Consider the following 24613-nt stretch of genomic DNA (forward strand, 5'->3'; position numbering starts at 1 on the left):
CCACGGCGCCGGCCCTAAACTTTCTTTTAAAAAATTGTTAATTAACTTATTTGAAAGGCAGAGGGAGAGAGAGGAGAGAGAGAGAGAGATCTTCCATCTACTGATTCACTCTCCAAATGGCTACAACAGCCAAGTCTGAGCCAGGCTGAAGCCAGAAGTCAGGAACTGCAACCGGGTCTCCCATCCAGGTCACACGGGCCCAGTGCTGCCTTTCCAGACACATTAGCAGGGCACTGGATCAGACGTGGAGCAACTGGGACTCAAAACAGCACTATAATATGGGATGCTGGCATTACATGCTATGGCTTAACCCACTGGGCCACAATACCAGCCTCCAAGATTATCTTTTAATTTCATTTTCCAGGAACTTTTTGAGGTGTCTTTGAATTTACAAGGAAGTATGTTTAAAATGAAAAGTTAAGGGGATGTACTGAGATTAGAGTGCTTAGACTTTGATATCATAATTCACTGTGTTGGCCGGGTATCCCATTTTGGCTGCACTTTGACTTCGGATTCCCCATCCCAGCTGTGTCATCATTAGTTAGGTGAGCATGTCTCACTCACCCATGTTCCATTTTCATGGCATTCTTGAGGGTTATTTTAGGCTTTTCTGTCTCAGGCCAAAAGAGTTTTGCTACAGCCAATGACGCAGGCGCTGACATGACTGAAGCCGTCAACAAATGGGTGGAAGGAATCTGAAATTTCAGGAGAAAGAGGACAAACAGGTTTTTGCTTTACTCTTGTGTTCAGAAGAACGGGCCAGAGGCCTTCCCTGGGAAGAGGTAGGGCAGGAGTTGACACTCAGCCAGAAGTTGATGCTTCTCTAGACGGCTGAAGAGTAATTCCAGCTCAGTGAGCCAAACCATGGACATCACTTGGGAGTCAGAGAAGAGGGAGGATTTGGTGCTGATGGGCAGGTACACCCTGGGGCCAAAGCATCGAATCAAAACCCGGTCATTTCAGAAGAAAAACGAACCCTTTCCAAGAAGACTGCTCAAGCTCTCCGCTGGCCTTTGGGACATTCCAGTGGTCTTTCATTGCACCCTCTATTGCGACAGAGCAACCGTGGGTGTGAGAGGCGACTGGAGAAGGGACTCTGGACCCAAGCGCCAGATCAGATAGTTCCTTCTGCACTCCAGAAATCCTTCCTCCTTTACACCACGTTCACCTACCCAGAGTCCCTTTACTCTGAGAGCTACTTCTGTCTTTCTCAATAGAAACCTACTCTCCCCTTCCCACTCCACTCCCTTGCACGGTCTTGGATTTTTCCAGAATTCCAGAGTCAGCACCTCCCTCCCCATCCCCCTCAGGCCTGGCACGATTCTGAAGGCAGCATTCTAGCCGTAGGATGCAGGGACGCATCTAGGAGTCGCCAAAGTGCCCACCCCTAACATGACTTCTGCCTTGTCTTTCCCTACCCCTTCTTCATCGTGGGCTCTCCCAGGCTGCAATGACCTTGTAAGAGACCCCAATGACCACAGTCACACTGTGAGAACTCTGTTGTTGGGTTTCTCCACTGGAAGCTACGTCTATGTCTTCTACCTCTGTCAGCTCTGTGCCTGGGGTACACACACCAGTTACCCTAACATTCTCCAGTCCAACACCATACATCGCCCAATTTCAAACTTGGTTGTGTAAAAATATATTGATGTCTTGGTTTCATCCCAAGAAAATCTGCATTAATGACCCAGGAGTGAGAGTCTTTGAAAAACTGGATGATTTTAGTGTGGTAGTAGGATTTAAGAACCAGTGCTCTGGGCTAGGGATCAGACAATAGATATTTTTAGCTTTGCAGGCCACACTACCCTGTAGCAGGAAAAGTGCCCCAGACAAAAACAAATCAAAGAATCTGGTTTCCAAGAAAGCGTCATTTACAAATCCAGCAGTGGTTTGGATGTGGCCCATGGGTCCCATTTTGCTGACCCCTGGTTTAAATCACCTTTACTAATGCCAGTAATTGTTTGTTTTTAAACAAATTTAGATTTTCAGCAAAAAGCAACTTCAGAATATGATTTTGAAAATTAGGCTACGTTTGGATACAACCCACGCCGAGGGGACAGGAATAGGAAAGTGAATTCCTCGGGGTCCACATTCAAATGCCACAACAGTGGTAACAGTGGTAATCAGGACACTCTCTTGATCTCCTTCTCCCGCTAGCAATGATAAAGAAAACAAAACCCAAAACAACAGCCAAGAAGGAAGAGATTACATTTTCCAAACGTCATCTCACCCCGAAAGAAATGTACGCGCCTAGGACACTTCCTGCGATGGTGGAGAAGCCAGCAGTCATGATGGCGTGCAGTTCAGACCTGGTGACGTGCGGTAGATACGGGCGGACCAGCAGTGGAGACTCTGTCTGGAGACAAAGAAGGCCGGCCTGATGCAGCGCTCGCTTTTAAACCTCGGGTGACGCCGACCTGCCCAACACTGCATTCTGCAGGCAGAATTTCTTTCTCTTTTTGATTCCCAATAATTGTACCAATTTTTTTTTTTTAACTTGAAAGGTAGAGTGACAGAGAGAGAGAGAAAGAGAGGAGGGAGAGAGAATCTTAGATCTCCCATCTGCTGGTTCACTCCCCAAATGGCTGCAACAGGTGGTGCTGGTCCAAGCAGAAGCCAGGAGGCTGGAGCTCCGTCCAGTCGCTCACATAGGTGGCAGAGGCCCCGGCACTTGGGCCATCTTCTGCTACTTTCCCAGGTGTGCTAGCAGGGAGCTCGATCGAAAGCAAAGCAGTCAGGAGTCGGAACCAGCACTTGGGTACGGAATGCCAGAATCAGAGGCAGAGGCTGAGCTGGCTGGGCCACCACTCTGGCCCCTGACTGTACGTATGGATAGGGTACAGTGTGGCATTTCACCATCACCTGGGGACAGGTGAAAATTCTTCGACTTACTGAAGCAGTAGTCTGCGTTTTATCCAAGCTTTCATGTGACCGTGATGCATGTTCAAGCATGAGACAAAACTCTATCCATACCTGGGTCATGTGGACTTGAGCTCAGTGTGTGTATAGAATCATGGGTGAGTTTTGCAAAATCTGCACTCATAGGGGGCCTCCTCCTCAGGGAAACAGAGACATAGTATTTAAAAACTAAACTGCAGCAGTAACCAGGATGGGCATCGGCAGGCACCTTCGTCCTGGGGAATGAGAGACCTCTCTCTCTGGTGGGTGGGAAGGACCCAGACGTGATGTAGCTTTAAAAGCTTGAATCTCATTAAAGGAAGACAGGCAGCCTACAGTGTGGGTCTCTCCATGCGTAATAGCTGTACTTTCAGCATATTAAGTATCAAATTGAGCACCACAGAAGCATGTGTGCAATTTTACAATTTTCTCCTCATTATTTCTAATTGTTCTATAAGATTGAATGTGTCGAGCCTCAATTTATAGACTAAATAGGGACCCAGTACGGGAGCCCTCTCACCCCACAGCTAGGAGCAATCAACTCAAGAAGGTGCCCTAATTAGTTCTGAGATTTTATGACTATAATTATAATAATTTCAACTCCTTGGGAAGGAAGTGTGGGCCACTCTTCCCCTCCCACTCTGTGAACTGTGCTCCAAGCTCACGGGGCCTGGCTCACCCCCAGCAAAGCTCAGCTGCCTGCAGCAGTTGTCAGCCTGGGGTATGGAGTCATGTGTTTTTCTGAGTGACTTGATTTTTGCTTCAAATTCAGTTTCCTTGGGCAGTGGTGCTGGCTAAGCATTTGCGTACTTCATTCCTGGGTGTGTGATTCCATTCTGCCCAAAGCTATATATCCTGAGTGTGGAGCAGCTATCACCACGTCTTGTTTGCACACCCCTTAGGCAGGCTGTTATTTGAGGGACACCCCCTAGCATCATATTTCTTTGATTCAATGGACCCAGGCCAAAAAAATAAGAAATATCGATCCATGTGATAGACCAAGAAGGAAGAAAATTGTAGCCTAAAGGCTTATCTTGGATGAGATGAGGAAAAAAAAAAAAAAAAAAACAAACAACACCTGAAAGCATTTGTCTTCAGGCTTGTCAGACAATTCCTGCCAGTTCAGACAGGCTGAGAAGGCACCAAGCATTTGCCCCACTGCTCCGCTGTTGGTGGAAAGCTCTTGGTCTCCATCATTGCCGCAGGTACCACAGCACACAACGTGAGGCTGCCTGTTACGTCTTTCGCAGTTTCAAGATGTTGAAATCTTTTTGAGTGCAAGAGCTGCTAGCCTTTGAAGAGTTGACAGAGATCTCAGTGACTCAATGAACTCAGAAGAGATTTGCTGAGAATCTAGATGTGAGAAGCCCTACGATTTAATAAAATGACTCAGAACTTCCTCTAAGAAGCCAATTCCATACCAACGCCATCCCTGGAAAGAATTTCTCTCTCTAAAAATCTGAAGATTGCCAATACCTGCCGTTTCTTATTTTGACTCCCTTTGCTCTACGCTAAAAGAAGTGACAGGGGCCGGCTGCTGTGGCACAGCGGGTTAAAGCCCTGGGCTGCAGTGCCGGCATCCCATATGGGCACTGGTTTGAGTCCTGGCTGCTCCACTTCCAATCCAGCTCCCTGATAATGTGCCTGGGAAAGCAGCAGTGGATGGCCCAAGTCCTCGGGCCCCTGTACCTACATGGGAGACTTGGCTCCTGGCTTAGGATTGGCTCAGCTCCAGCTATTGTGTTCATTTGGGGAGTGAACCAGCAGATGGAAGCCTTCTCTGTCTCTACCTCTCTATAACTCTGTATTTCAAATAAATAAAATAAATATTTAAAAAGAAATGACAAATTGCCATGTATTCTCCTTGCCCTTACTGGAAGTAGGCTGTCCATTTCAACAGGCGTCTTTAGGTTTTGGGTGTGATAACTTACTTGTCCAACAAATATATTGCCAGAAGCAACTACAGATTCAATAGGAGATGAGCCCATGGTAACCAGCATTACCCATCCGACCTAAAAAGGAAGAAAAGGACAGCATCAGTGAAGAGCTCTTTGCATCAACAACCCTTCAAAAGTTGCCGAACTGGAATAAAAAATGCTGAGGCCTGTAGCAGTTGTTGGTGGGCTAGTGATGGCACGGTATGGAAGCGTAACCCACGCAGCAGGTGGTGCGGCCGGTGAAATCCTCCCGTTGGAGCGAGAAGTTTCAGTTGCTGGGCAAATTTGAACGTTCCACAAATGGATTTCTTTAGATACTAGGGGTCTTTGCAAAGTTCATGGAACAAATGAGTACTATGAAAAAACGATGTGTAGATTATGAAAAATAAAATTGTTGGCACCCAAATAAGCTTACCTTCCAAATCTATTTTTCCCACAAGCTTTGTGAGGTACTCCTCATAGTAGACTACAAATACTAATGACAACTGCTAGCCACCATGCAGGCTTTACTGACCTATCTCAAGCCCTTGACCTAGGTAATGCATTTAATCCTAACAATGACTCTTGGAGAGAGGCCCTGTAATCATGTCCATTTCCTAGAAGTCTCTGTGTTCTGTCAAAGGCCACCCTGCTGATCGGTGGCGTGGTGTAGCGGAGGTTTGGCCTTCTTATTTCCTTCACATGAACATGGTTTTTGGTTCTTCTTTGTGTGTTGGTTTTTCTGCCAGGGACTGTGGTCCCCACCCCAGGATGGGGACTTCCTGTGGGATTCTCTCCCTCTGCGTTCCTTTGGCTTAGACAGGAGTGCATTGATGCTAAGTGTGACAAGGAGGAAACTCTGGTGCTTGGAGTTCTTGCCGGGTTTTTAATTCTCTGCTGGTTTTCTGGTTCTCTCTTTCCCTACGCTCTTTTCTCATGCTTCTTGCAGATCCATCTGACTTCTCGGTGGAGAGGAAAGGGGGGTTGTGGGCTGCCCCCTAACTCTGAAAGCATGCTTTTTCTCATGTGCACGCCGGCTAGTTCACAAGGTCCTTGCTTTCGGATCTGACATACAAGTGTAGGATGCGCAGTTAGCAGGGATGAGATGAACTCTTCAGCCTTTTTAATTTTTCAAAATGCCTGTGTGGGGGCTGGCGCTGTGGCACAATAGGTTAATCCTCTGCCTGTGGCACCAGCATCCCACAAGGATACTGGTTTGAGTTCTGGCTGCTCTTCTTCTGATCCGGCTCTCTGCTATGGCCTGGGAAAGCAGTAGAAGATGGCCCAACTCCTTGGGCCCCGGCACCTGCGTAGGAAGACTTGGAAGAAGCTCCTGGCTTCTGGCTTCAGATTAGCCCAGCTCTGGCCATTGCAGACATTTGGGTAATGAACCAGTAGATGGAAGACCTCTCCCTCTGTGTCTCTGTCTCTGACTCTGTCTCTCTCTCCCTGTAACTCTACCTCTCAAATTAATAAATAAAATCTTAAAAAAAAAAAGGAAGACTGGAACAGGCATTTAGCACATTTTTTTTTTTAATTTATTTGACAGGTAGAGTTAGACAGTGAAAGAGAGAGACAGAGAGAAAGGTCTTCCTTCTGTTGGTTCACCCCCCAAATGGCCGCCAAGGCTGGTGCTGCGCCGATCTGAAGTCAGGAGCCAGGTGCTTCCTCCTGGTCTCCCATGCAGGTGCAGGGGCCCAAGCACTTGGGCTATCTTGTACTGCTTTCCCAGGCCACAGCAGAGAGCTGGACGGGAAGAGGAGCAACCGGGACAGAACCCGGCACCCATATGGGATGCCAGCGCTGCAGGGGGAAGATTAACCAAGTGAGCCATGGCGCTGGCTCCTAGCACAATTATTAATGCTTGGGATGCCTGCATCTCCTATAAAAATAAAATAATGTAAAATATAAAATAAAATAAAATGTTTGTGTGCTTACAAGTCTCCCTATGGAAAAAAAGAGCAGCTTTTCCTGTTTGCTTTGTTTCACACAGCAGGAGCAGAAGTGTCTCGTTGTGTAACACCCTGAAGATAAGGGGCGACTTTGTCTAAGACACGTAGCAGATAACCAAGAGGGACAGAGAATGCTGTTTCCTCCCGGCTGGTGTCTGGCCTCAATTCTTCGGTGGAAGAAATAACTGCTAGGTTTTCATGAAGGCAGCCACCGGGCTATAAACCGAACCAGGGCCCTGACACAAACAGGTCCTCCCTGGGCATGGGTAGGATTTCGGGGTTGACTCTTGTAGCATGGATGACGGAGGTAGGTCTTGGCAGGAAGAGAAACACCTGGATCAAAGGCATTTATGACCTTGTGCTAACACAGTCGGCACCCAGCACCCCCCAGAACCAGTACCTTTCTGATGACCCATTGCATGAGCCCCAGGTAATACAGCATGGACATCACAGTGCTGAAGAAAACCACAATCGGCAGGACCTAGGGATGACAGAGGGGGGACAGAAGTGACCATGGCTCGGCTCAGTGCTGGTTCTAGAAGCCTCTGCGGGCTTCCTATCAGGTCTCCTCTGGGCCTGCTTTCCTCCCTCTGCACTGGAATCTCCTCTCAACTTTACCAGGCGGCTTCCCCGTCGTGGGATCTTATTCTAGTGTCTTCCAAAGAGGTTTGAGTACTGCTACAGTCCGTGTGTTGGAAACTTAACTCCCCAATGCCTATGTTGATGGCATTGGAGGTAGGATTTGGGTAATTAGGATTAGATATGGCTCTGAGGGTGGAGGCCCCAAGATGTGGCTGTATAAGAAGAGAAAGGGGGACCCTCTTAGTCTTGTGGTGGGATGCCCTCGGCCACATTCGGTTGCAGCCTAAAGCCCGTCCCAGCTGCTAAGCAGAGGCTGGCCCCATGCTCCTGCATTTCCCAGTCCCTAGAACCATCAGCCAAATAAACTTACTCCTTAGAAATTACCTGGCCTCAGGGATTTTGTTCTAACAAAAGAAAATGGACAAAGCCAAGTGTGTTTCACATCAGATGAGACCTTCTTTTTTCTCTCATAGACTCTCTTCCCTTACATAATGCACGTGGCTTTGCGGGGAACCTGTAATAACTGCATCAACAGGCTGAAGACAGCTGGCACACATTCCTGTCGCCCTAAAAACACATGGATTTCGCCACTCCTTGGCAGAGGAACCCGGGCTGAGGCTGTGGTCACCTCGGATGCTTCTTTGCGGTGCTCACACAGATCAGACAAGGCAGGTCCGGGCTCCTAGCCAATGCCTTCTGTAGAGTAAGCACTCAGTCTTTTAGCTTTTTTTTTTTTTTTAAGATTTTATTTATTTATTTTAGAGGTAACGTTACAGACATAGAGAGAGAGAGGTCTTCCATCCACTGGTTCACTCCCCAAATGGCTGCAACAGCCCGTGCTGGGGAGATCTGAAGCCAGGATCCAGGAGCTTCTTCCGGGTCTCCCATGCAGGTGGAGGGGCCCAAGGACTTGGGCCATCTTCTGCTTTCCCAGGCCACAGCAGAGAGCTGGATCGGAAGTGGAGCAGCTGGGACTCGCATAGGCACCCACATGGGATGTCGGCACCTCAGGAGGAAACTTAGCTTACCATGCCACAGTGCCAACCCCAAGTCTTTTAGGTTTTATAATAATAATCCTTTGGGGCACACTTTTGGCACAGTAGTTAAGAGGCCACTTAGGGTGCCCACATTCCACATCTGAGTGCCTGGTTCGAGTCCTGGCTCTGCTTCCAATCCAGCTTCCTGCTGATACACACCCTGGGAGGCAGCAGATGATGGCTCAAGGACTTAGGTCCCTGCCACCCACTTGGGAGACCTGGATGGGGTTCCAGGCTCCTGGCTTTGGCCTGGCCCAGCGCTGGATGTGCTGCCATTTGGAGAGTGAACCTGTAGATGGGAAATCTCTCTCTCTCTCTCTCTGTGCATCTATCTTTCTAATCAAATTAAAATAAAGACTTAAAATAATGATTGTGAATTTCAAATCACCAACAACAAGTGACGGCAGTTTGGAAGCTCGTTTAGTTCTGCTGTCATAGAAAAGCTGTCTTATCCTAGAGCCCATTTTCCTGGAGTGTTCTGATGCCTGCCAGGCAGCCGGTGATTCTAGGGGGAGCAGTTTTCTGGTCTGCATAGTGCTGGAGGCTGGGTCCCTTGCTGCGCCCGCCCCACGGCAGCCCTGGCCACTGTTCCCCAGACACACGACCAGACACGAGCTGCCACCAGAGGTACAGGATGATCGAGGACAATTTTTTCAGGATCTAATTTAGAGAGGCCTATTAATAATATATATTAAAAGACATTTTGTGCCAGTACTCAGAGCTTGTTCTCTTAGGAGCATTTGATTGCATGGAGTGGCTAAGCTATGGCTCATCCCTGTGATATTCCTGGGTGGGTTCTGTGCTGGCGGGAAGCAATCAAGGCAGTCCCTCGTGCAGAGGTCATGGGCAAGGCCAGAAGCAGACGTCAGGCGTGATTAGAGCCACCAGCAGGGAGCTGGATCAGACATGGAACAGCTGGGACTCGAACTGGCGCCTATGTGGGATGTCAGCATCACAGGTGGTGGCTTTACCCACTGTGCCACAATGCCAGCCCCGGCGTGAGCATATTTTTATCTCAGCCTATAGACGCTTGATTTTTTTTTTGGAGATGGTGTAGTTACCACAACACCAAAGCATCACGCCAACAGCTTAAGAAAAGACTCAGGTGGTACAGTGGGGTGAAGCTGCCTGTGATGTTGGCATCCCATCCGAGTGCCGGTTCCAGCCTTGGCTGCTCCACTTCTGATCACACTCCCTGCTCTTACGCCTGGGAAAGCAGCAGATGATGGTCCAAGTGCTTGGGCCCCTGACATCCATGTGGGAGACCTGGATGAAGCTCTTGGCTTTGGCCTGGCCCAGCTTCTGTGGTCATTTGGGGAGTGAACCAGTGGATGGAAGATCTCTATCCCCTGACCCCTGCCTCTGGTAACTGTCTAGACCAAGGCTGTGCAAAGGGGCGATGAGAAGGGTTTGGTGTGAGGATGGCTGATGTGGGTGACCAGCTAAGCTATCCTGGTCTGCCTGGGATGGGGCTGGTTTCTGAGTGTAGAACTGTCACGGGTCCTGGACGTGGAATTCAGCAGGGACCACAAGTTTGGTCATGAACAAATACACAATCTTCTCGCCCCTGAGGTACCAGATGCTACTAGCCTGATGATATTTTTCATTAGCATCTCAGGCAATGCTACAAGCACCCCACATCCTCCCCAACCACCACTACAAAATATCTAGATGTTTTCCTCAATGCTACACAGTTGTAAGAACGTAAAAGTATTCAGTCTACTGAGTTCAGATAACGATGAAATGCAACAGCCTGCAGGAGCAGACCTGGGTTTGGGTCAGGGAGGTCCTATCTGAGCACCTGCAGAGACCAAGAAGCTATTGCCAATGTGGCAATTACGTAGAAAAGGGGTGTGGCTTTACCTTAAATGCAAAGAAGTGGTCTGTGTATTTCTCACCAAAGACAAACGACGCGCCAGCATCAGTGTACCCCAGAAAAGTCTGAGTTAGAGAAAGAAAGAAAGAAAGAAGTTATTATGATAACTGGAGGCTACAGTGCACAGCGACACCAGGCTCTGCCAAGGATGGACAGAAATCTGGCTGACTGGACTTGGAAAATGCACGTTCTCAGCTTGGTCCCTCCAGGGAATGGCACAGAGTGCATTCTGGAATTACACCTGCCGTTTCTGACACTCCGCCTGACTCCAGGATGCAGAGGAATGAGCTGAGGGTGGTGATTTGCTCCAGCAAACTATGAAACTCGCGTGATGGTACCAGTTCCCACTGAATACAGAGCAAGCCTATTGTCAGCAGAGCCACATCGGAAGTGTGCTACCCCTTGGGCAGGATGCCAGTGGGGACAGGTGAACACGTTCAACATAAACACAGTTATCTGATTCCCACTATGGGGTTTAAGCCTGAATCAACTAGGGCAGACGAGGCAGCCTATTTCAGACATATGTTGAGCTGTGGAGTAGATCCAAACATATCATGGAAGTAAGGTGTTCCACTGAACCAAGCTTACCTGAACTTGTTTTCCCAGCCAATCGAAAGCTATAAATCCGGGTTTGGTCCTTAGAATTAAGAGCCCAAGAAGAAACTGTAGCCCAATTCCCCAAAAGACAGGTCTCCAGTAAACCTACGTAGGAAGATGAAGAGAGAAATCTTATTAGATGATTGCTGACCTAGGCACACATGTCCAAAGCGTCATATATTTCCTTGGTTGCATTCTCATATGTAGCCTGGGACCTACCTTTTTTGAGAGGCCAGAGCATTGATGACAAGAGAATCCCTTGATTAAAACCGTACTTAAAAACCTTAGGATTGGGGCTAGAATGGTGGCGTAGTGGGTTAAGCTGCTGCCTGTGGTGCCAGCATCCCACATGGGTGCCAGTTTGTGTCCCGATTGCTCTAGTTCCAATCTGGCTTCCTGCTAATGGCCTGGGAAAGCAGTGGAAGATGGCCCAAGTGCGTGGGCCCCTGCAACCCACATGGGAGAACTGGAGGAAGCTCCTGGTTCTTAGATTCGGCTGTTGCAGCCATCTGGGGAGTGAACCAGTGGGTGGAAGACCTCTCTCTCTCTCTCTGCCTCCCCCTCTCTGTAACCCTGACTTTCAAATAAATAAATAAATAAATCTTAAAACAACAATAACAACTCGGGATTTGGAACAGGTGTTTACCCTAGCAGTTACGAAGCTGGGTTCCATGCCTGGTGCTGGCTCCTGACTCCAGCTTCCTGCCAAGGCAGACCGCGGGAGGGAGCAAGTGATGGCTCAGGTAATTGAGTTCCTGTCTCTCAGGTGGGGACTGGATTCCTGGCTCCTGATTCCAGCCTAGTCCAGCAGGAATTTGGGGAGTGAGTTGGTGGACAGGAGCTCGCTCTTTCCCTCTCTCTCCCTGTCTCTCTCTTAAATAAATAAAAATATAAAACAGCAACAACAACACAAACAGCTCAGGCTTGGACTGAGTCTAAGTCAAAGCCTTCAATCCCAGTAAAATAGGTAACCACTGTGCCCCAGTAATGTCCACGCGAAGCAGCATAAGAAAGGCCATTAACAGAGGAAGGCTCTGGCTGTCCCAGTCCCATGTCAATATCAGCTACATATAATTACTTCTCTTGTCTGGCAAATGGAAAGGCAGAACACGACTTCTCTGTGTGTCCAAGGTTTGTTGACCCGGCAATTTGAAAGTGAATTAAGTGAAATTCTGCCCTGCTGTAGGAACTGCTATTTCTCTGTAAAAGGAACCAATTAACTCTGATGCGGACCCGGTAATGGACAATCATCTGCTTCCATTTGTGGTGGAGAGCTGAGCGGCCTGAAAAGAACAGTGAGCTCAGAGGCAGGTACAGGGAGACATCCACCTGAACAGGAGAGAATCCGGACCACACCAGTGAACACGGTCTCTGATGAATGCTTCCCACCCCCTGCCTTGGGTCAACCTTTCAGCCAGAAAAAAGAATTTAGTTTCTGGTTAATGCTTTTTTTTTCCCCTTGGGTCAACCTTGTAGCCAGAGAATCCCTCCAATGGCTTGCCATTGTGCAAGTCCTGTGCGAGAGCAATGGGGCTGGGCGGAACGAGAATGACAATCGGGCTCAATCGGAAAGGCGCTGTCCAAGGACCGATTGTCTGGAATACAAAAGCTCACATTGCAAATGAGATGTTGATAAACTACCGCATCCAGTGGGAGACTATTAGGCTTTTTTACTGGTCTGGGGAAATCTGGATCAAAACAGAATGAGTTTTCCTGTGTGTTTGTGTCGGGGAGGGGTACACGGGTTGGAAATCAGATGTGACAGCGAAAGAACATCTCACTGGCAGTGCACCTGCAAAATTACTGAGAATGCAATGGAAATGGTACCAGAGAGTTATGAAAATCCTGGAGGAAGGATACCTGAGAACCTTTAGGTAATCATAAAAATAGTGAACAACCAATTCTCTCACGATCATTATTTTTGGCAATTTTCACATGGGGCTAAATCGCGCAAAAAGTCTCCCCAAAGACCAATTTCCTACTTACTCTGGTCGGGTGCTTGGAAAATAGAAATATCAGGGTGACATACATTAGGAGCCCGCCAAAGGACACCAGCTGCTGTTGGCCCAGCTTGGCAGTATCGAGGATCAGCCAGCACATAACCGCCAGGATCAGTGAGCTCCAAATCACCCTACGAGAATGGGGATAGAGACACTGGTTGAGCTGCCTTGAAAAGCATCATTAGATTTGAACACACTAAAGACAGAGTAACGCGCCCTGGCGCAGGAACCGGTGCTTTTGGAAACTGCAAGAGACCCTATGATTGTGGCTATGGTGGCTCAGAGTTAAAAAAATTCATCAAACATTCTGCAACTCGGGGCCCTTTGAGCTAAGAATCTATGCTGGCTTGCAGCTCCCCTGGGGTCTAGTAGGCATGCTTGCATGGCAGAGTTGGGAAGAATGCTCTATTGGGATTGCACAGTCCTGGTCTATTCGGCCAGTGTGGGAAGTTTCTCAGTAGATCCCATGAGCATCTCACTGGAGAGTCCCACCCAGTAGGATCACGTGGAGGGAGAGAAGGTAGCAGATGGGATCTGGATGTGGGATCCGACAGGAGAGAGTTGGCTTGAAGAATTCCCAAGGAGGCCAACTTTGTGCCCGGATCGGGAAGGTGCCTCTTGGATCGGAACTGTCCCAGCCCTGACCTCTTCCTGGCTTTGGGGCTGGTTTAGAAGCAGGTTAGAGGGAGAATGGGGCTGTGCAGGCCCCTGCCAGGACACTTGGCCAAGTTCTGGTTTCATTATTGTGTGGGACAGGACGTCCTAATACTAAAAATATATCCTTGGAGAGGGCATTTAGCCTAGAGGTTGTGACCCCCGCACGAGAGTGGCTGGGTTTAATTCCGGGTCCTGGCTCCTGATTCCAGCTTCCTGCCAGTGCAGGCCCTGGGAGACAGGGGTGATGGCCCAAGCACTGGCGTCCCAGTCACTCGTGGAAAACCTGGCTTGAGTTTCCAGCTCCTGACCGCGGCCTGGCCCAGCCCTGGCCTTCTGTAGGTATCTGGAGAGTGATACAGTAGATAGGAGATATCTGTGTCTGTATGTCTGTCTGTCTCCCAAATAAAATACAAAAGAAAGTCTATTGACCATCGAACAACTGACTAAAGAAATGAGCAGACGGCCAAACCCATGCCTGCTCTGCCCATATTCTTGCATGGTGCTGTACTCTCCACTGCTTCCCGATACATGGATCCAGCATCTGTCATGGAGGACACGGAGGATTACTAATGTCTTTTGGACATTTGATCGTTAAGCAGCTCTTGAAATTATGGCAGTGCGTCACCTCTCATTGAGGCTTTGCTTTCTTCATTGTCCAACGGACTCCTGAGCTTCAGTGTCCCATAAACGAGGAAGCAATTTTAGGGCACAGTGTGGGAGAAGACGAACACCCCCCCCCCCCCGGGGCAGTAAGAGAACCAGGTGGTACAGTTACCACTTGAGCCAGAACCAGTGGCGGTTCAGAAGCCCCCTCCCAGGAGAGAGGATCTCGTCCATCCGACGTTCGTATTTGACCATCAGGCGGTCCCAGATGACAAAGAAGATGGCAGCCACGGTGATCACAAAAAGAGGAAGGGCTCTGTGGAAGTTCAGCACGCAGGCTGTGGTCACCAGCACCAGATACCCTGTGCAGGAGGCAGACACAGGCGTGAAACATCACCCACGCCAGCTGGACCCCAGCCTCCAGCCTGGTCTGACTCCAGCAAGGAGAGGGTTAATCAAGGAAACTGAATACATGGGGCGCTTACTATTTGCTTTCTTTGATGGGGGGATGGGAGTGGGTGAGGAGTTTGCGAAGGCTTTCTTTTTTTTTTCAAAGCAAGTCCCTAAGATTTCCATCATGAATCTAAGAGGACAAAGAGTGAAGTCTTTGCAAACAGCATCCTCTCCTGTTTGAATCTTGATGTTTGAATCTTGATGCTCGATCATGGGCCTGTCACATGGTAGGAATCAGCTTGTCCCTTGCCCAGCGAGACTCAGCAGGTGAGCTATGACCTGATGAGAGCTGGGACCAACGCAGATCCAGAGGCATAGATCCTCCTGGACTGGAGGTTAGATTTGACCCAAGCTTCAGCAGTGACGTGGCGACCTGTCGACAATCTCTGTGTGCCACAGACTCTCTAAGGAAGGGGTTGGGGCGGTTTCCCAGGTGGTTGTTTGGCAAGTGATATGGTTAGAATATAACCCCAGGGGCTGGTGCTGTGGTTGCAGAGGGTTAAGCCACCGCCTGCAATGCCTGCACCCCATATGAGCGCCGGTTTGATTCCCGGCTGCTCCACTTCCAATCCAGCTGCCTGCTAATGCACCTGGGAAAGAAGTGGAAAATGACAAAAGTCCTTGGGCCCCTGCAGCCACATAGGAGACCTGGAAGAAGCTCCTGGCTTCTGGCTTTGGATCAGCCAGGCTCTGGCCGTTGCGGCCATTTGGGGAGTGAACCAGTGGATGGAAGACCTCTCTCTCTCTCTCTCTCTCTCTCTCTCTTTCTCTCTCCATCTCTATCTCACCCTCTCTCTCTCCGTAATTCTGACTTATAAATAAATAAATAAATAAATTTTAAAAAAGAAAAAAGAACATCACCATGAAGTTCAGTGTTGGAACTCAGTCTCCCGATTCTTATTTTATTGATATTTGGAGGTGAGGATTTGGGGTGGGGATTAGGATTAGCCGAGGCCATGAAGGTGACATTATTGGCTCTATCATAAGAGGAATGGAGATGAGACAGAGTGCACATGGGATGCCTCCTGCTGTGTTCTGAAGCAGCAGGAAGCCCTCACCAGACACCTAGCTTCTAGAGCTGTGAGTGGAAGGAGCCTTTATTCTGCAAACATTCCCAGCCTTGGTATTCAGTTATAGCGACAGACTCGACTACAAACAGTAAGTGATTCAAACAAGTAGCTGCTGGCCTCCCAAATGGGCCTCCCCCCACAAGACCAAAGATGCAGGTGCCTTGATTTACTTCTATACTCCTCTGGAGAGGTCTGTGGGATCCAGGGAAGGGTCAAGGTTTCTGAAAGAAAGAAGTTAGTGGGGTTGGGGCAGGCGCTGTGGCGGGTTGCAATCCCTATGGACACCGGTTCAAGTCCTGGCTACTCCACTTCTAATCCAGCTCCCTGCTAATGCACCTGGGAAAGCAGTGGAAGATGGCGCAAGTACTTGGGACCCTGCCACCCATGTGGGAGACGTGGGTGAATTTCATGGCTCCTTGCTTTGATATGCTCAGCTTTAGCCATTGCAGCCATCTGGAGAGTAAACTAGCAGATGAAGACCACCCATGTCCCTTCCTGAAACTCTGCCTTGCAAATGAATAAAACAAATCTTAAAAAAGTAGAGACAATGGCCTTCCCACCCTGCCTTGGTATTTACCTGCTAATAAAATGCCCCAGATGATATAGCGAAGGGTGGTTTTGTGTTTCCTGCAAAAATCGCAGACTCTATCATACTTCCTTGCCAAGCACCTGCAACACAAAAGCAAAAAGGCACAGACAAGTAAACACCAAGGACATGGGATAACCTGGCACGCTAAGGCCAGTTTAGGCTTTGTTGCATGAACAGATAAATCTAGGAGGGGGCACATGTCTTACAAAATCCGAATGGGAAATTGGTTTCATTTCAGACGTAACTCAACCCCAGCTTGCATCAGTCTTCACTGAATGAGGGTACCAAGCCCCAAGGGATTAGGGAGTGGCAGAGAGCACATACTGGAGCGGAAGTGGAAGGCAGTCACCGAGGGTGGTTGTTTCTGGGTAGGAAGTGGATCACACGGACAGCGACCAGAATCACCGTGTGAGCCTTTCACAGTACGGGAGGCGTGTGACCACGCGTGCTCAGAATCAGAGAATATCGGGAGAAAGAGAAGGGTGGTACATGGCTGATGGCGGAGAGGCTGCAGATACAGCGACGGTGCAGCGGTCAAGGGATGTCGAGGGATATCCGGCTCCTGTGGGATGACGTCATCAGATTCTTTAATGGCAGGGAGGACGTGTGGTCCATTAGAGCAGCCCAACTCTGCAGAAAGTGAGGTAGTTGCAAATCGACACGCGGGCCACTGGGTCTCTGAGCTGGATCAATTCTCATCTCCCTGGTGATGGAGTCATCCGTCCCAGGAACATTAACGACACCTACGGGCCTCTGACCACCGACAGAATATACCCCAATCTCCTTGGCCACAAGCTCATTCATGGAAAACAAAACTCAGCTCAGCCTTCTGAGGTGGCAAATATTCCTGATGGTGTACGCGACTCTTTCCAAAAAGTTCATGGAAAAATGGAATTAAAAGATGAGTTTATTTTGGTGCAAAAAAAAAAAAAAAAAAAACTTAAAAGTTTTTCACAGTTTCCATTTTCTAAGCAATTAGAAAAATTTTAATTTTCATTTATTGGAAAGGAAGAGTGACAGGCAAAAAGAGATTTCTCACTTACTGGTTCACTACTCACATGTCTGCAAAAGCCAGAGTGCAGCCAGGCTGTAGCCAGGTCTCCCATGTGGGTGTCAGGGGCCCAGGCACTTGGGTCAGCTCCTGCCTCCCAGCGTGGCCATTAGCAGGAAGCTGGATCTGAATCCAGGACCCAAGCCAGCCTCTCTAACATGAGCTGTGGGCATCCCGAGAAGTGGCTTAAGCTGCTGTGCCAAATGCCCACTCGAATCTATGAGATTTTTGAAGTCACTCATACACAGAGATCTCAATACCTTTTGCACCAAAATAAATTTAGTCTTTCATTCTGTTTTCCACAAATTAACACACACACACACACACACACACACACAACCTTGTATGTAACTTGAACTGGATCAACCCAAGTTGTGGGCATTCGGAGAGGGAACCAGTGGATAGGTGTGTGTGCGTGCTCTCCCTCTCTCCCTCTCAAATAAATGAATAAAATTTAAAAAAGAAAGACAATGGACAAATACTGTAGTGTTAAGAGTACCCAGACAATCCTGGACTAAGAATCAGAGACTGACATTGTGAGCCAGCTCTGTTCCTACCCAGCTGACAGAACTTGGCTAAGCCACTTCTCTTAGCTTCACTCTTCTGGGCCCCAACCTTACAGAGCCATAGGCATAGGGAATGCTATCAGGATACCACAGGTAAGAGGAATAGTTTGTTGGGATTTAGAGTGGATTCCATCCTCAGGAATTGATTATTACTGACTGACATGGAGAAGATGCATTATCTATCTACTTTTGTAACACTTGGAGCTATTAGTTGGTAATTTCCACCTTTAATTAGAAGACTATCCTGGTACATTTAAACTGAGATAGTGGGTGTCCAGGACATGAGCAGCTTGAAATGACCCCACTGCTCATTTGAGAGCTCCATCAATTTTTCCAAAAAATGGCTTTGGGTGGAGTGTCAGAGTGTGGATGGTGGTGGCAATCTACTAAATCAGAATAAACCTCAGACATCAGAAAGGGGAAAGCCAAGTGCTAAACCCCAGCAGGAAGTGGGCGTGGTTAATAAATGTCAGATAAGCAAAGTGCTAAACCCCAGCAGGAAGTGGGCGTGGCTACTTCCCTACCCTTTGGCGTGCATTTCTTCATCCACCTCATTGTCATCGTCATCGTCATCTTTGTTTCTTGCAGGATCCTGTTCAATAATGACTTGTTCTTCACCCTGGAAATCAACCATCAGAAAGCAAGCAACAATGGGTGTCCTGGCACGATGGAACCCTGTCTCCTTAAACGCAGATTTCTGGCACAGAGCTTAAATTAATACCTGAAAAGATGGCCACCAATTATCTACTGCATAGACATTCTTCACCCTTCCCCTTATAATCACAAAAAAGTCCAGGATCACTCCTCTCTCTTTCTTGCAAAGGAATCATTGGTATTTTCTTCTTCTCTTGAGGGATCAGGCTTATGGATCTGCTTTTGGGTCTTGTTCCTCATTGTGACAGTCAAACCCAGCTCTGTTTCAGGCAAATGTAACTAAGGGGGCTGCATACCGCTCCCTCTGTTCTCTGCCGGTCCCAATTTCAAGACTGCAACCAAACAGTTTTATTTTGTTCTCACCCAAGGCCTGGTCTGCAGATGTGAACACTAGCTCTCTGCACCTTCAGGCTATCCTTGGGCTAAGGGGGACTAGTTCCCTCATTGGGTCACTGGGCAAGTCTTTGCTAGAAGTCAGAAGTGCCCTATGCACCTGGGTCATCTTTCACAGGCAATCTTCATTGCTGCAGTGTGACCTCTCAAATCTCCATGACAGGGCGTTGTGGGTAAGGTCGCCACCTGCCATGCCGGCATCCCATATGGGTGCAGGTTCGAGTCTCGGTCGCTCCACTTCTGATCCAGCTCTCCGCTGTGGCCTGGGAAAGCAGTGAAAGAAGGCCCAAGTCCTTGGGCCCCTGCACTCACGTGGGAGACCTGGAGGAAGCTCCTGGCTCCCGGCTTCAGATCGGCACAGCTCTGGCTGTTGTGGCCAATTGGGGAGTGAACCAACGGATGGAAGACCTCTCTTTCTCTCTCTGTCTCTGTCTTTCCTCCTCTCTGTGTAACTCTGACTTTCAAATAAAATAAATGAATCTTAAAAAACAGAATCTCCACGGCCCGTGTTGTTTCCAGGGCGGCCTGGAGGGTTTCCCCTCTCTCTTCACTCTGCTCAGTGCCTCAATGTGCAGTTCTGGCTACAGCCACCAGGGGCAGCAAACGCTGAGGAAGGAAGCAACAGTTTCCTTCCCAGCTGCGGCCAGCGTGGTGATTGTCTTGACCCTAACAAAAATCACAGAAAGAAATCACTAGCACGTTGCTGAGCGGGAAGGATCCTCAAAGAACAAGTCATCCTCCACTGCCTAACTCTAGCACAATCTGACTCCGGTATCTTGCACTTTCTAAACTGGCCCTTAGGGACCAGTAAGATAAGAGGAAAATTGGGAGCGTGCCCCGCTAAGTCCCACCTGCAGTTGTTACGGGGTAACAGTGAGTGCATCCTACTCATTTAATTCTACTGAATGCCCACCAACCGTCAATGTTTGGTAAATGCTTGATTACTGTGATCCCAATTGTTACTTTCAACAGCTCAAAGTACCCCAAGTTCCCTACTCTCCGTAGAATGTCTAGCCATGCTTTTCTTTTTTCCAATGCCTTTTCACATTTTCAAAGCAACAAGACCCCCACTCCAAACAGCTGCAGTCTTGGGACGTGGGCTCCTGCCTGCCTTTCACAGCCAGAGCAGCTGGGAGGAGTTGTCTTTGCTTTGTCTGAACTCCTTCTCACATCTGCTCACTTCTCAGCTCGCTGTGCCGCAGCTGCTGCGGGAGATGGCCTCTGCCAAGGTCACCCAAAGCTCAGTGCTGCAAAAGCCAGCAGCTCCCCCACTGGTATCAGGTTCCTGTCCCCTACTGCGCATTGTGGACATGTTGGTTTGTTGTGAATTTCTTAATAGACTCTTTTTTTTTTTTTTTTTTTTTTTGGTAACATGCAGTGTTACTTACACAGCAAAACTGAAGCTGAAACAAAATTGAAGCAGCCATGATTTTCCATATACCCCGTACCCACATATACAACAAGTCTCTGCCACTATTAATATCTTAAGAGATATTAATATATAAGATATATATAAGATTGATATCTTAATACCAGAGTGATGCACTAGTTACAGCTGATAAACCGACAGCCACAGTTGCGTTATCACCCCACGTCCACAGTTCACATTAGGGTTCATTCTGGATGTTGGGTGCTTGTGAGTGTGGACAACTGGATAACGACACAGATCTACCATTGCAGTGTCACAGAGAATGACTTTGTTGCCCCAAAAATCTACTTATTGATCCATGCCTCCCCCTGGCCCCTGGCAACCCCTCTTCTTCTGACTGTCTCCAGAGGTTTGCCCTTTCCAGAATGTCGTAGTGTGGGTATCATACGGTACTGGCCTGCCGTCACTCGGTAATATGCCTTTACGATTCCTCCGCATCTGTTTGTGGCATGATAGTTCATTCTTCAGAGCTGAAAACCATTGCAACCTCTGCATGTATCTCAGTTTATTTAGCTGTTCACCCACTGGCAGATACCTTGGTTGCTTCCAAGTTTTGGTGGTTATGGATAAATCCACTAGAAACATCTGTGCGTAAATGATTATGTGTTCACAAGCATTGTTTCCTATTTCCTTTGATGTAGAACAGTGATATGAATGCTTTTTATGGCTTATTAAGTGAAATAGACAGATACCAAGTGCTAGGCATTGCATTATCAACATACAAGGTGCTATATATTATTAGTATATACAAGTAGGCTCTATGCGTGTATAAAAAATACTAAACCCCAAGATGTTAGGCACTAACATTTTAAACTAAGATTAATTTTTAATTTAAATTGAATTTCATCTGAAGTTACAGCCCTTTTGCTGGTCTTCCAAATTTTGCTGCGGGGGTAATTTTCCAAATTTCCTACCCTACAGAGGTTCTCAAGAGAGGACAGCTTACAAAATGGTCCAAGTGTAGGCACACAGGACCTTTTTAAAGGCAGAGCTGCACAGGTCATTTTTTCACTCTTTTAGCAACAGAAAGCTTTCCTTAAACAAAAACTGACCCAGAATTCGGTATATAAGTAAAATAAAGAACTCCTCTAACTCGTTTAACTTAGGGAGTCATTAGGAACTCGTGGGACTTGAGGGACCCGGCTCTAAGAACTGTATCTTAGAGCCTTCCTCTGGTCTGCCTCATTTGCTTTAAAAATCGATTGCTCTTGCTGAAGCCAATGCCTTCTGCCTGGAAATGGAGCTTGGACTCTGGAACAGCGGGAAAGGAGAGAAAGCCGGGAGAGAGGGATGCGTGTTTGGCACAGCAGTCAAGAGGGTGCACGGGCCGGCAGCAGGCTAATCCGCAGCACTGGCATCCCGTATGGGCTCCTCCACTTCCGGTCCAGTGGAAGACGGCCCGAGCGTTTGGGCTCCTGCATCCACATGGGAGACCCGGATGAAACTCCTGGCTCCTGGCTTCAGCCTGGCCCAGTCCCAGCTGTTGTGGCCATTTGGAGAATGAACCCGTGTATGGAAGATCTCTCTCTGTGTCTCTCCCTTTCTCTAACTCTGACTTTAAAAAATAATGCTGCTTGGAGTGCCTGCATGTCATATGGGAGTTCCTGAATTTGGGTCGCAGCTCCACTCTCAATTCCAGCTTCCTGCTAATGCATACTCCGGCCGGCAGCAAGTGAGGGCTGAACTACTCGGGGCCCTGCCACCCACATGAAAGACCTGACCCGCGTTCCAACCTCCCAGTTTCAGCCTGGCACTGCAGATATTTGGGGAGGGGACTAGGAGATGGAATTTCTGTCTGTCTGTTGCAGGTTTCTGTTTGTCTGTCTCTCTACCTTCCAAAAAAAATGAAAAGAAAACTCAAAAGAAAGAAAGCGAGCCTGGGTGAGGTGGTTTCTTTAGGGACTTGGAGGTGTACAGAAACACAGTGAGTGTCTGGGCAGTGTTTTCTCCCTGATTCTGCCTAGCACACCTTAACTGCTGTTCAGTTCATTCCTCGGAGTGCCAGCTGAGCACCCCACCCTGTCCTCACAGCTCCCAGCTCCCAGGCGCCTGCCACCCGGCGGCTGCCACAGGGAATCCCTCACGCTACGTCGTCAGATCTACCTGCTTGGTGTTCCCTTGCTCCCCACTTGGTACAGCTCGATTCCTCACGGAGCTGTTGTTTTCTGACGTGTTCTGGTTTTCCAGGAAATTGTCTTCAATCTAATAGAAAAAAGAAAAGTACAGATTGTAAAAACACGTCAAAGGCAAACATCCTCCAATGAATGAAGCCCAGAATTCTGAAGGTTGAGGCGGCCCAAGATGAGGTGTGCAACGAAGCATTTGATTCCAGACTTATCCAGAAATGTGAGGTTGTTTTTTTTTTTTTTTCCCTTTGTTTTGTTCTGATGGCAAAGACTGGAGGAAGAGGAGGAGGGCAGTTGTGCTAGGCTAAGCCAGATGACTCTCTGCTTGAACTCACATGGAACCAGAGGCAGACGGTCCCTCCCCGTGCTGTCATATCACACAGGTTGTTCGGGGGTGGGTGTTGAACCTAGCAGTTAGGATATGCTGGGTGTCTCACAGCAGAGTGCCTGGGTTCAGTCCTGGCTGTAGCTCCTGACTCCAGCTTTCTGCTAATGCAAATGGCCGGGGGTGTGTGTGGGTGGGGGGGCAGCGGTGCTGGCTTGCCTGGTTGGGTTCTGCCACATGGGAGACTCAGAGTGAGTACCACAGCTCCTGGCTTACTCCCCTGGTTGCTGTTGGCCATTTGCGGGGGGAGTGAACCAGTGCATGGAATCTCTCTCTCTCTTAAGTAAATTTAACAGCAAAATTAAAAAGTGTACTAAACCACTGGCCAGAGAATGTTTCTTAGCTGTGTTTCATTTTGTTGAGAGCAAATGCTGGTAGGGATGAAAATCCGAAGTAAGAATCACGCCTGCTTGTTTGGGGCTATCTTGATTTTAAGGAACCCGGCTGCTCCCAGTGGGGCCGTCCGAATCCCTCAGCTGCCGTGGCCAGATGTGACAAACACCTGGCTCTCTTTATTTATTTTTTTTGGAGGTGTCCAATGTTTCTTCCAGCAGGTCCCAACTCGCCTTCTTTGCAGCAGCTGGTAGAAGGCACCGGGAACTTCCCCCTACCAGCCCAACAGCTGTGACCTTGTCTTTGAAACAAAGCCAAGTACATGGGTTTGGTTTTAACGTTAGATTTCTGGCTGGCCCCAAGAATGTAGAACTATGCAATTCCAGCTTATGATGGTCACAGTTTTTCACTTATTAAAGCACAAGGGTGTTAATGTCAATACGATCTTACAGCACGCTCATGATGTACCCACAAGATGCGCTGTCATTCTTCTCATGTTAGAACTGTTGCTATATTACATTGCCTTAATTTTTTCTTTTGCACAAAGCAGACACTAACAATTATTTGTTGTTAAGGAACCTTAAGTTAAGGTTATTTTTTAAAAAGATTATTTATTTATTTGATAGGCAGAATTACACTCAGAGAGAGGTCTTCCATCTGCTGGTTCACTCCCCAATTGGCCGCAACGGCTGGAGCTGTGCTGATCCAAAGCCAGGAGCCAGGAGCTTCTACTGGGTCTCCTACGCTGGTGCAGGGGCCCAAGCACTTGGGCCATCCTCCACTGCTTTCCCAGGCCACAGCAGAGAGCTGGACTGGAAGAGGGGCAGCTGGGACTGGAACTAGCGCCCATATGGGATGCTGGCACTGCAGGCGGCAGCTTTAACCACTATGCCACAGCTCCAGCCCCATGAACCATGGTGATCTTACGGTTGCATTAGTACAGGCCCTCCAGGGCCTCTAGGTACTTGGTATAGAGTACGGAAGACAAATTGCTCATGGCTGAAGGTGGCTGATGGGCACTTAGGGGCTCATTTTGCTGTTCCCTCTCTTTGATGCATGCTGACATTTTCCATAACATCAAGTTAAAAATAAAACCGAGCCCGGGTTGCCGGAAAAACAACTCGGAGCACTGAAGGGCTGGGCCTGAGGTCCCTCTTTCAGAATCCTGACATTTTCTGGTTTCTCAGCTTCCTGATGCTGGCCGCTACTGCCATCTGGTGGCTGGACCTGAAACTAACTAGTGCGACACAAGGCAGGCTCCCACCTCTTAGCAGTTAATGAAAGTGGGAGGAGGGTGTGTGTGTTTTGGGGAGAGAGAGTTATGGTATCAGGGCACCTCGGAATGCAGAAATGCAGTTTTCGCAGGATAATGTGCTCGTTCTGCCCCCAGCAGAGGAGATGCCTTGGTCTTGCAAGATCAATGCCTGCCCTTGAGAGTTTCCAACA

General features: G+C 48.4%; 1 protein-coding gene across 9 annotated transcripts in view; it reads right to left on the bottom strand.

Annotated features, from left to right (window-relative positions):
- Positions 1 to 24613, bottom strand: part of SLC28A3 (solute carrier family 28 member 3) — a 91257-nt gene that overhangs the window by 11703 nt on the left and 54941 nt on the right. For 4 of the 9 annotated variants that reach the window (XR_016222280.1, XM_089315055.1, XM_089315070.1 and 1 more), the window contains 12 exons: positions 22427 to 22525; positions 18372 to 18466; positions 16219 to 16310; positions 15812 to 15862; positions 14291 to 14480; positions 12845 to 12989; positions 10850 to 10963; positions 10249 to 10326; positions 7167 to 7247; positions 4830 to 4910; positions 2231 to 2356; positions 565 to 695 (listed from right to left, as the gene is read on the bottom strand). Coding sequence is in view for 8 of the 9 variants with exons in the window: in XM_089315055.1 (XP_089171181.1) it covers positions 565 to 695; positions 2231 to 2356; positions 4830 to 4910; positions 7167 to 7247; positions 10249 to 10326; positions 10850 to 10963; positions 12845 to 12989; positions 14291 to 14480; positions 15812 to 15862; positions 16219 to 16310; positions 18372 to 18466; positions 22427 to 22525 (1283 nt within the window). In the remaining variant the exon portion in view is untranslated. Of the gene's footprint in view, positions 1 to 564; positions 696 to 2230; positions 2357 to 4829; positions 4911 to 7166; positions 7248 to 10248; positions 10327 to 10849; positions 10964 to 12844; positions 12990 to 14290; positions 14481 to 15811; positions 15863 to 16218; positions 16311 to 16719; positions 16861 to 18371; positions 18467 to 22426; positions 22526 to 24613 lie in introns of all 9 variants that reach the window. The other 5 variants (XM_089315072.1, XM_089315074.1, XM_089315057.1 and 2 more) reach the window with 5 other exon arrangements.

The sequence above is a fragment of the Oryctolagus cuniculus genome, chromosome 1 (genome assembly GCF_051225735.1).
Source record: "Oryctolagus cuniculus isolate XC-2025 breed Fujian yellow rabbit chromosome 1, ASM5122573v1, whole genome shotgun sequence".
NCBI classification, from domain to species: Eukaryota; Metazoa; Chordata; class Mammalia; order Lagomorpha; family Leporidae; genus Oryctolagus; species Oryctolagus cuniculus.